This window comes from Sycon ciliatum, chromosome 3, assembly GCF_964019385.1.
Source record: "Sycon ciliatum chromosome 3, ocSycCili1.1, whole genome shotgun sequence".
Lineage (NCBI taxonomy): Eukaryota > Metazoa > Porifera > Calcarea > Leucosolenida > Sycettidae > Sycon > Sycon ciliatum.
This window is the reverse complement of record NC_088645.1, coordinates 36047670-36060203: the sequence shown is the minus strand read 5'-3', so window position 1 is coordinate 36060203 and position 12534 is coordinate 36047670. Positions and strand designations below refer to the sequence as shown.

Genomic DNA, 12534 nt, shown 5'->3' with positions numbered 1-12534 from the left:
CCTATTGAGCGTTGAGAATAAGTGAGAATCGATACCTTTGGTACACGTAAACCAGTCAATTTTGGGAAAGCGTACTCTGCTTATAGTGGGACAAGGGGAAATGCCCTCGGAATATGCAGCACTCGAGTTTGGTACTTTGAAGCTCTTTAACGAGATGTATAATACATGGCGTTCTGGCACTCCTCAAGAATTTGTGAATGTGGCTGGACATACACATGTACAAGTATAGTGGTGTTGTCGGGACTGGTACAGGGCACCAGTGTTACACTTTGGGTTGGATTTCAGTGAGCGCAACTGTAACCGCTGGTTTCATTCCTTCCAGAGTTTCTGTAACATAGTAACGGATGTTATGGCTGATTTCTACAGTACGCATTTGTTATAACCCTTCCTCTTCTCAATATATATGTAATAATTTCGCAGATATATTCCCAGTAAACCATGAACGGAGACCCCCTCGAATTAGGCCTCGGCCTTTGGGGAATCCATAAATTTAAAAAAAACTGTTTTCCAGTCTGTTAAGCCAAGCTCGTCTTGTGTTATGCATCCAGGCCATGCGGTTGGTCCTGGCATGGATCGCCTTCTGTGTTATCACTCCTCTATGCATGGGGCAAGCACCGGCAGTGACAGGTAAGCAAATTCATTATCTATTTTCCTTTTAGACCATCACCTGTCATATGCATGCAGTTCGTGGCTTTTTGATCGGTTCCAAATCCGCAGCGTCCATTAGACTTGCAATGACTGATCGGTCAAAACCGAATCTAAATGCATTCAGTTCATTATCTCTGGTATCTGCCTAGACCCAAGGGAACACTAAACCAAATATTTTGCAGCTGCATTCTACATTTGAGAAGTATTGATACTTGACCAGTTCACATAGTAGAATATTGGGGAACTTTTATACGAAAAAAATCGATTTGCTTTGTTTCTGATCTCAGGTCCTCTGACTCATCAACTCTGTTCAAAAACAATACAAAAGAGATCTGTTTGCTTTGCTCAAACAGGGCAGCCTTATACAACAGAACACAAGCGGCTTGGGGCACCTTGAATTTCTGCACTAAACGAGCATAACAAAAAGCATAGAAAAAAATAAAAACCAATTTGCTCCGCCAAAACACTCAACGCAAAAGAAGGGTTTCGCACCATTTCACGCCACTTCCTGAAAACGATCTCTCAGCTTCATTGTTTTTGGCTGAGGATGGGCCCAGCCAAAAATTTGGACAGAATCTATATTTTATTTTGGAATTTGTAATCGAGAGGGCAAGAGAGGCAAGAGTACATAACCCCCCAGAGTGTGCAACGCCTGATCCAGCTCTGAATAGGGTCTTGGTCGAGCGGAATCGGATCTTCTGATGTCATAATACCGTAAACATCTGAGGGGAACCCGGGGAGTCGCGGGTACTCTTGGATCAAAAACAATGGTGCCCTGCCTCGAGACCGGCCTTGCGCTGGTGTGAAGTGTACGCATGACATCAGAAGATCCGATTCCGCTCAACCAAGACCCTATGCAGAGCTGGATCGGCGTTGCACACTCTGGGGGGGGGGGGGGTTCTGTACTCTTGATACAGGTCAGCCCCCCCCCCCCCAAAATCCCGGGAAATCAAAAATACTCCCATGACCCCGGGGATTTCAAGCAAACTCCTGGAAAAGTCACATTTTTGTCTGATCTAGGTTGTTCCTGAAAACTCCAGGAACTCACCTCCAATGTCCCAGTGTTTTTCACAAATATGTACAGTGTGCACTCGCACTTCAAACTGTGCATGGCACTTTCAAGACCTGGCCAGCCTAGCCTGAATAATCTGCACCGGCAGGCGTGCAGACTGATCAAACTGCACTGTAGGGTCGAACTGTGGTCTATCCAGAGTCTAGAATTGCTGTGCCGTCGAACATTTTTCGGAGGAAAAAGCTCTTTTTCACTTGTTTTGTGCCATCAAGTTATTAACGTATGTCCGCACCTTTAAAGCCATGGAGGTATTTTCGATTATAAAGCCCGTCTCAGTTATAACGCCATGGGCTCCATAAATGAAATGACATTTGAAGTAGGTTTTATAAAAATGAAGAAATAAGTACTTTACTAACAAACTTACAGCCCAACAGGAATGGCGAACAAGTAGATTTAGAACTCGGATGGTGAGCCAATAATAAATGTTGTTGCACTTTCTGACTGTGTAATATCTGGTGACAGTGATGGAGAGTTACTCTTAACTCATATCCATAATTATGTCCTCTTCCTTTCTACAAGTAGATTTAGATTGAAATTTTTGTGTGGACTTTGACTTTAATGGTACACTCAGACGTCTCTTATCCGGGCACCTTGGGACCGGGCACTGCCCGTATCTCAGATTTGCCCGTATCTCAGGATAACTCATCTACCATGTATCATTATCATTTTCGAAGACGTTTTCTTGGCGCATATTGCACCTGTTCAGGTTACAAAAATAATCCATGGATAAAAATGTGTGGATTACACCGGTTGGGAGTGACAAATAAGCACTTGTGCATTCGGAAGAAAAGTTCAACCCCCCAAATTCGAAGCATGTTTGCCATAGGAACTCAAGCTGAGGGTGGCCGGTAGAGAGACGTGCCCGTATCTGAGGCGTCCGGATAAGAGGCGTTTGAGTGTATGACGTAGTGGGTGGGTCATTTGACATCTAAAATAGCTAAGAAAGCAGTTGTGTTTCGAATATAAGGCCATGGCTTTTAAAGGGGAACTGTCACCAAAAAATTTCTTTGTCTTATCTTGTAGTTCCTTGGCTCCTGATCACGATGGTGGTATCCGTTTTTCTCTGCGATGGCTGGAAGTGGGTGAAAACTTGAAAAGAAGGTGCCCAAAATTGTCCCGAAGTACCGAGTGACGTCACGCCGGACTTGACCTCCACGCGTACATTCGTCGTCAAAAACGAAATCCAGCCCGTGTGCTCGTCGATCGAGCTAGCTGTTCCAATGTACGGTGCACGTGTGCCTTTTGAACTGTAACACAGATGGGTACGTCGTACCGAAGGAGAATGCCAAAGAGGCAGAGACCCACGTGCAGCTACACAGCCAAATCAAAATAAAAAGCAGCTGAGCTTTCACCTTTTTGACTTCTTCCGCGAGGTTTTATTTTGTGAGCACGGAAGTACGTCGTTGTTTTGAACTTTTCGTGTGAGGAACAACACGATGATGAGTGCGTATGCAGAAAACAGTACTCCTCCGGCCGGCGATAACACCACCAACCCGAGCCCCAAAGGAACGCAATGTAGTTACGTGAAGGCGATTCATCTGGCAATGTTGCTCAAGATGCAGATGACGAACTCCGACGTCTTTCATTTCAGAGCCGGGTGGGCAACATAGCCACCTTCGATACAACGACATCATTTTCAAGTACGAGGTATGTGTGTCACACTAACAGCAAACAAACATCCTTCCACTCCTTCGTAATCACAAAATTAGTAAAACAAAGAGCTGGAGCTTCGTGGAGGAAGTACCAGTGCGACAAACTGCAGTCGACTTTTGTTTATTTTGTCCCTTTTTGGCGTTCTCATTGTGTACAAAGTACACATCGAGTGTCCGAGTTCAGAAGGCAAGCGTGCACCGTACATCGAACAGTTGGCTCGATCGACGAGCACACGGGCTGGACTTCGTTTTTGACGATGAAAGTACGCGTGGAGGTCAAGTCCGGCGTGACGTCACTCGGTACTTCGGGACAATTTTGGGCACCTTCTTTTCAAGTTTTCACCCACTTCCAGTCATCGCAGAGAAAAACGAATAACACCATCGTGATCAGGAGCCAAAGAGCTACAAGATAAGACAAAGAAATTTTTTGGTGACAGTTCCCCTTTAAAGGCGCTGACGAGAGAGAAACCCAGGGATTCTGCATGTCTTGTCAAGGGGGTGAGATTTTGATGGTTGGTCAGTATGTGCGCACCCTGAGAAAAATGATGTGTACTTGATTTACCTGTCTTCTTTCTGCCTCTTGTGCTGCCGTTCTCTTACAGATATTGATGAATGTGTCACTGGAAGCCATGTTTGCCATGCCAACAGTACATGTCAGAACACAATTGGCTCATACAATTGCTCTTGTCATTCTGGATTCACTGGCGATGGAAAAAACTGTACAGGTAGAGTAGTTTTCTCTAACGTTTGTTCCTAATCGACCAGACGCAACGACTGCCACAAATTCCATTCCTAGGTTTTTGAGACTGCCGTAAAAGTCCGTAAAAAAGTACCTTCCCTAAATGAATACTCTTTTCACCCTTTTGACTCTGTCTCTCGAAGACAACATCAGCCCCATCAGCATTCAACCCACAAAGATGTACCGGTATGGTTTGCACATGCAGCGCATAGCATGTACATCGACACACAAATGACTTCTCCATGTTACAAAAGTCAGGTCCAAAAGTTAGTTCGTGCCCGAAAGTTAGTATGTGTGTGGCCACTAAATTCGAAAGTAAGTACTTGGTTCGCGTCAGCAATATTGTCAATATTGTCAAATCTTTCAGCTTTGCTTTTATGTCGCCAATGCTCACTTCGCAGCCCATTTCATCCCAATTTTGGTTATTAACCTTTTGAACCCAGGCCCATTGAAAACCTCTGCCACGCAGTAAAAATCTAAATTCACTCTATGTGAGCAAACTTGACTTCAAACGATTCTTTCATGTATCCTGATCACAGAACTGTTTTTGTTTTGGAAATACAACAACGATTACAAAAGTTATGACTGTTTTCAGAAAGGTAGTTTTACGGGAAATTGGTATTTTGAAATGTATGCACGCGCATGTAACTCCAGTTCAAACTCACGGAGCGACTCGCTTTTTTTACTGTACTCGTATATCCTAGGAGTCCTCTGTGCAGCGGGTACAGCTTGACGCCACGCCACGGAAGAAACGCGGAATCGATGTAGTTCCGTACTGACTCGTGACGTTCTAGAACGTCACGTGTGTCACGGTGGCCGTGGTCATGACGTGTCAGAATGTCATGCGTGCTCAAACGGTTAACCCTTTAAGAGCCGCCCCATACTTGAATGCGTCGTAAACGACGCATTCAAATGCGAAACTTCAAAAGATCGTAACTCAGTCCAATCTCGCTCAAATCCAGTGATCGAAATATCCAGGGCGAAGAGAAAACTCTCACCTGTCGGGAGAAACAATCCGCGAAGCGCTGCGAGCTACGGTTCCTGAGATAAATCACTCGTAAGTTGAGCCGCGATCGCGGCAATTTCAAAAGCGCGCAGTGCGACTTTAGTATTGAGAATTTTGAGACTTTTCGTCACGCTGGTTTACTCGAATTTGCACGGGTTTCACTGTTGATATTGTCAAGAGTACACAGCGAAAAAATTGGAACTCCACGATCGAGCAAAATGAAATATCTGGAGCGGGACGCAATTGGACGCATTTGGGGCATTTTTCGTACTGTCGCTGCGATCTAGCGCTGGATAGACGGTGTGCTGGTGATCATGATCGACCCCATTCTCTTCCTCTCGCGGAGACCTTTCCAGGAAGCCCTAGATTGTGAGGATTGAGTGAGTAGAACTGAAGCTATGATCCAAGGAACACGAAAAAATGCAGAATTTTGAAATTTTCCTGTGGCTCTTAAAGGGTTAACTTAGTTTGCTAGTACAGATTGAATCCTGATAATTTGAACACCAAAATGCCGGGGAAAACCCTCTAATTTTCCGGACATTCTAATTATCCAAACATGTACCCACAACACCTTATGTATGTCAAAATGCTCACATTCACACGCCGAATTGCACTACGCATCATAGGCACACATTTACACTGTTTAGTGGACACTAAACTGGCTGCACATGCAAACCAAACTGATTTGCAGAAAATAAAGTGAACTTTGAATTATGGTTTGTTAACTTCGAGTTATCAGCATAAATCCCACACATTTTCTATGTAGGTGGATACCGTGGGACTTCTAATTAAGGTGGCTCGTGCCATCCTTCTGCGCTGGTTTGGAGTAGAATTATTATGGAATATTATTACTTTTTGCCCCTCGTGGGTTCGAACCTTCCCGGAAAAACCTTTTTTCTTCTTTTTCGCCAGTGGTTTGACAAAAATAGCTTCTATAATCGACTCAAAAGGTATGTTCAGGTGGCTACAGAAACATGAAACGTGGCAGGCACTTTTTCATCAATCAAAGGAACACCTTTACCTAATTTAAAGGAAATCCATTTAGCATGTTCGATGTACAGTAATATGTAAATTTACCCCCAAATTGATAGCACTTGACAAAGTATGCTTCCGGTAGCTTCAGGGGGCTATAACTTTGCAGACTCTTTCCATAACTATCTAAGTATAGCAAAAAATATAAAATTTGAATGAAATCTATCGTGCCATTATGATTGACTATAATGTTTTGGTCAATTGCACACGTCAGTCAAAATTGGATTCAGTAAACTGTGCTCCCAGGCACTTCACATTGATTCAATTACAAAAAAATAATATAATTAAATGTTTAGCATATGAACCATATACTGTATTTCCTTGAACACTCGCCGCCCCTTGATTACCAGCCGCCCCTTTAATAAGCGCCACCAGTTTATTTGAACTGAGGGTTATTCGTACACAAGTGTAGAGCAGTTCACAGTTTATACGCAATTTCACAGCTACGAGATGACCTTCAGCTACGATGTCATACTCCTTCACATGCAGCTAGTGCTGCTCTCTGTTCGGACAAAGGACTCAAAGGCGATCTAAAGAAGGGAACAAATCGAACACGCCATGATGATGACCTCTAGCTCTCACAACATAACGAAGAGCAAGATGAGTCATTTTATCGACCACCAAAAAAGAAAATGGTACGCGAACAAAGTAAACGGATCAAATGTGAAGACGCACTGAGGATTGTCAAATCTACAAAACCAAGAACTCAGGTCGGAGAACTTGTCTGGTGACGTCTAGGAGAAAGTGGACACTGACGCTGTGAAAGAAACGAACGCAGAAAGAGAGAAATCAAACGGGAGAGAACAAAACTTGCGCGTCCTTTTCTATTATTGCATCCAATATTGTCAGCGTCGACGTCTTCTTGAAGCCCCTCTACTTCATCCTCGTCGGACTACTGCTGCTGAACATGCAACTAACTTGCTAGTCGAGCCTCAAGCTCCCTCGCCATGATATTCTTTGCAGTGCCACAGGAAAAGAAAAAAAGATGCACTAGCCTATAGTGTAGCTGGACAACAAAGGTTCAGCAGTGCACATCGCAGGTGAACTCTACGCATACAGCACGCACATTGTGATGTACAACTATTTTTCAGGGCTGCACCCGTTTTGCTAGTTTTGAATACAGGCCGCGGCGGTTGTTCAAGGAAATACGGTAGCTGGCTGTACTTCTTGAAGAAATGAAGAAAATCTAATGGGCCAATTTCGGGAAGCAGTCCGCGGAGTACCGATATCCGCGTTCCAAACCGAATGATATTGTTAGTATGGGCAGCCAAGAACCCTGAAAAGAAAGCCCAGCCACCCTATTTGGCTTGGCTTGACTGCCGAAATTACCACTCAGATACCTGAAAAGAAAATTACAACTTTTAGTCTGAACAATACAACAGTAGAGGCAAATCCTGGGATGTGTTTTTGTGCAAAAGGCTACAAAATACCAGATATTTTAAATCGGGTTTTAACTATGAAGACAATGTCATGTTTCAATCCTTCCCATTTTTTCGGGACCGACACTATTCTGATAGTAGTGCTGTGCAATTGTGAACAAAATCGATCGGGCCGTTTTTATTTCCGATTTGGGTATGAGCCACCTTAACCAGACATACCCAGTTCGAGGTTCTAATTATCAGAAATTGTTATGTGGAAATCATATTGACAGAAATCGGTCCCGGAAGAAACTTCTAATTAAGCAGTATGTTCTAATTAAGCAACATTCGAATTATCAGGATTTCACCTGTACTTGAAAGGTCTGACTAGATTTTGAGTGCATTTCGAGAGCGACGGATGGGCGATTCTGATTGATACAGCGCCGCATCAAAATAGAATATCTTTTCACACTGTGCAGGCAAGAGCAGCGCAGCCCACAAGAAAGTAATCGGCTACTCGGAATCCGTTCCATTTTGCAACTGCTGAGATCGCTCACTCCAGGTATCGTTCGCCAAGCTGAGATCGCAGTTCCCTCACCTCCAGCTCAACACTCGGAGTATCCAGCGCATCGTGGAGATTTGCAAGTATGCGTACTGTACGCATCGTCGTCTTTCAAAATCAAATCTTATCGATTTGAACCACACAGGCAGGCGTGCTGCCCACACGGCTAAGTCCTACAGAGAAGGCGACCGTCACGATCGACTTCCCTTTAGAAAATAGCCAGGCAGCGGAGAGGAAGAGAGATGAGCTTGCGACAGCAAGAGAGTTGATCCCGAGCAAAAGTGTTTGTCACCAGCGCCGAGAGCAGCGATGAGGAGGACCAGAAAAATTATGATCCCTTCCTTGGACAATAAATTCCTCATGGCTAGTTGTCATTCTATACCTTGCCTTCCATCGTACCAAGTTTTATCACCTCAAGTGCACCTGTTGATGTCCAAAGTCAAGGTCAAATAGTCGAAAGATAGCGACAATATTGCTGATGCGGACCAAGTATGTACATTGTATGTGCTACTTAGTAACAGACTTTTATGCCCAAATACCAGTAAGACATACCAACAGGAAAGGGTAAAGACATGCTGACGCATTCGATAACTACACATGTTGTACAACACTTTCTTTCATCTTCTCATTATTGTTTTTTACATGTAAGACAGTTCTGTGACAGTTCCGGGTGAGAAGACAGATATTGCCCATGCGTGCCTGCAGTGAACTAAATAAAACAAACAAAGTTCTTTGCGGTTGTGACTGGTGTTCCGGCGAGTATGTGGACAACTGCAAAGAATAAAACGTATTTGGGCCTTTTGTAGCTAGCAAGGTCCTACAGAATGGTATTATATTCATGGAAAAAGGAAAAGTCTGAAGAACAGGAATGTCTTGTGTTAAAAACATGTATTTTTGCCTCCGTCCCCTAGACTGTCCACAGATTTATTTATTTCTTTTTCTTTTATTTCACCGTCCAATGGCAGAAGCCAATGCAAAGGAGGGGACATTAGCCAGCCATGGCAAGAGAAGAAAAAGAAAGAAAGAAGGAAAGAATATGATAATCGGAAGAAAAGAATGCATCAGCGGGGTGACATTTATCACTATGTTGACCATGGTGGAAATAGATGGTCTGTGTTAGGATGATGCCTGTGCAGTTCACAAGAGAGGCAGCACCCATTCCAACTACAAGGCAGTGGGTCAGGCTAGAGCTAATCAGGCTGGTAGTTGGCTCCTTCTCACATTTTCGTTTGTGTGTGTGTGTGTGCCTGTGTGTGTGTGTGTGCGTGTGCGTGTGTACGAGCATGTATGTGTGTTATTTTGTGGCAGATATCAACGAGTGTCTTCTGCCCTCACCACCCTGTGACTATAAAAGGTGCATCAATGAGATGGGAAACTATACATGCTGCCAACTCGGGTATAGAGCCAATAGGACAATTCCAGGGATCGAAGAATGTACAAGTTAGTACTGTTGATCTTCATGCAGCTTTATAGTACTGTCGGGCGCCGAAGAACGGACCGTCGAAGAACGGACCGTCGAAGAACGGACCGTCGAAGAACGACCAGGCTAGATTTTCACAATTTTTTAAGACAGAGATGGGCTGTATGTTTTGCAGATAAGAACGGAAACCGTAATGTACACTATTCTGTACACTCAGACGTATAACTCTGCATAATGGACCCATTGCGCAATGACGTAAAAACACTCTTCACAGCCAAATATGGAATGCATGCGTAATGCTTGTGAGTATGCATGCTGGGATCAGGAGTGCACTGTTCAACACCCCAGACGACCCCCCCCCCCCCCCCCCCCCAGGTAGGCCTTGGCGGATAATGCCGGCAGAAAAATTGGCAGAATTCGGTACTTTTTCTGGTAAGTTTCATGCATGTTTGGTATGTGGATAAAGAAATGGAGCAGAATTCGAGGAATTGCCCTCCATAAGGTTTGTATGGTTCTGCCAATTTCGGTGCAAAAAAAGCAGAATCTGCCACCTTTTCGAGCATTATCCGCCAAGGCCTACCCCCAGGTGGCTGTGAAGGGTGTTTATGGTACAAATTACGTCATTGCGCAATGGGTCAAGTGTACAAGTCGGTACCATCAAATAAAAACGAAACTGCTGTATTCGCTAAAAGTAAGAACGGGCTAGGCTAGAACCAAGAGTACATAATCCCCCAGAGTGTGCAACTCCACTATGGGTGCTGTCCCGACAGAATATCAAGTGGACGTCATTTTGATGATGCAATGCGCACTGTACACGGACTATCAGACGAATCCGGAACCTGTGGTTGACCGAAGCCGATCGATCCTGTACTAACTATTGCAAAGAAAAACGTGTGATGCGTTGACACCCGTACACAACTTGAAATTCTGTCGGGACAGCAGGGTATGTGAGAGTTGCACACTCTGGGGGTTATGTACTCTTGCTAGACCTCTGACCAACTAGTTCTTTGGCACCCAGCAGTGCTGTAGTTATTGGCCGCAACAGGAATTCCACACAGACGAGTTATTCCGGATGGATTATTTGAATTGACACCGAAGGCACCTCCTGTGTTTACATCCAGTTTAAAGTTTGAGAGAACAATCAATGTATCAAAATAGAGAATGAAGTATGCGTTTGCCGGGGGGGGGGGTGCTTCCCCCCCCCTCCCCAGCGCTGGGTGACAGCAAGCGCTGACAGACCGAATAAGGGGAAATACTACAGCGGATTACGAAGATCAAACAACAAGTCCAGTAGGTCATATCATGCGATTGCACTCAGTCTGTCATAGTGAGAACTAGAGGTGAAACGACTGAGTCGATATGTCGATAGGCCAGTTGATAAGGTTGAGTCGATAGAAGGAAAACCCCTTATCAACTTGCACATATGTGATGATCACAAGGCAGAGCTACAGTCTCGCTGGCCATATCTTTCGTTTGGCCCTAACTGCTCCTCCAAAATTGGCCCCAACTGCTCCTCCACAATTGGCAGTGGATATGTATCGATATGTATCTTTGCTTGGCCAACGACGAGGGCACTGAACGTTTCAGGGGTCGACCTCGGACGACTTTGGTAACGGTCTTGCAGACGGAACTGTCGTCATGGCATGGACTTACCCTCCACCAGCCGCTAGATGCTGACACAGTCCGCACAATGGCAGCGGACCGACAGGCATGGCGTGGAGCCCGCCCCACCTAGCAGGACTGATTCTCGTGATCCACGTGATTCCGCCAGACATGTTGTATGCATATTCTATTTTATTCCCGTAGCTATGCAGAAGACGTTACTTCAGTAATGTCTGGCGCTAGCCAGGGTCCACACAGCTTTAATCCGGTGTTTGTGTGTTTGTGTCACACCTGTCCCGTACCGTACCATCAAACACAGCTGGCCACATACAGCTGGCCGCACTATTCAAATAGGGCTTTCAAACGCAAGATCATAACGTGAAGCAACTTGGAAGAATGAGTATGAATGCGAAGTGTATGGGGGAATGCATGTAGGGCGATAGTGCGGGTTCGAATCCCAGGTGTTAAATGCCTGAAAAATAGGAAAATTGAAAATTTTATAACATCCCTATTCTTTTTTTAGCCGTCATCAAGGCGGTAGATGGTGTCGTATTACCCTGTCCCGTACCTGTCCCGTACCGTACAATCAAAGACGGCTGGCCACAATGCATATTCAAATAGGGCTTTCAAATACAAGATCATAACGTGAAGCAACTTGGAAGAATTAGTATGTATGCGAAGTGTATCGGGAGATGCATGCAGGACGATAGTGCGGGTTCGAATCCCAGATTATGTCTAAAAACAAAAAGTAGAAAATTATAAGAATTTATAACATTCTTATGCTTTTTTTGTCTAGGTCATCAAGGCAAAAAAACATAGCGTAGGGCCCTGAGCTTCAAAGCTCTCTCGTTTTATACTTTGGATGAAGTTTTCCAGAAGTCCTATTGGTATTGTTGCTGCCGGCTTTTGTTGACGTCACTTCTGTCATTTCATTGTATCGTATTACTCTTCAGACATCACTCCTGAATGGCATAAGCGAAAGTGGCACCCCGCCACCTACGCGGACATACTTTTTAATAATAATAATAAATAATATGTGAAAAAGATACCGTGTTTTTCGGAGTATAGTGCGCACCTTTGTATAACGCGCACCTCCAATCTTCATTGGGGGTGCGCACTTCAATCTTCGTTGAAGTACATGCATTTCATATTCGGAGCATAGTGCACGCCTGCGATTTAGGGCCTAAAATAGCACATCTAACGTGCGCACTATACTCCGGAAAATACGGTACATAACATGGCCATAAGTACAATGTGATTCATGCACTTGTCCTGCAAGTGTCCTACTGCACAGTAGACTGGTCACATGAATCCGAGTGCAAGAACCGTTCAAAACCGGCACGCTGCATGGGTCCGTTTTAACGTTGAAATCTACAATTTGCTCATATAAGACACCCTTCGCAGTCCGTGCGCCAGATTCAAAATATCGCACTCTATCCGTGT

At 44.5% G+C, this 12534-nt stretch overlaps 1 protein-coding gene across 1 annotated transcript in view; it reads left to right on the top strand.

Moving 5' to 3' along the window:
• The first annotated feature begins 554 nt into the window (after positions 1-554).
• Positions 555-12534, top strand: part of LOC135812088 (fibrillin-2-like) — a 160228-nt gene continuing 148248 nt past the window's right edge. Inside the window, exons 1-3 of the mRNA XM_065325417.1 lie at positions 555-627; positions 3975-4097; positions 9378-9509. Of these exons, the coding sequence (XP_065181489.1) occupies positions 603-627; positions 3975-4097; positions 9378-9509 (280 nt within the window). The 5' untranslated portion in view covers positions 555-602. The remainder of the gene's footprint in view (positions 628-3974; positions 4098-9377; positions 9510-12534) is intronic.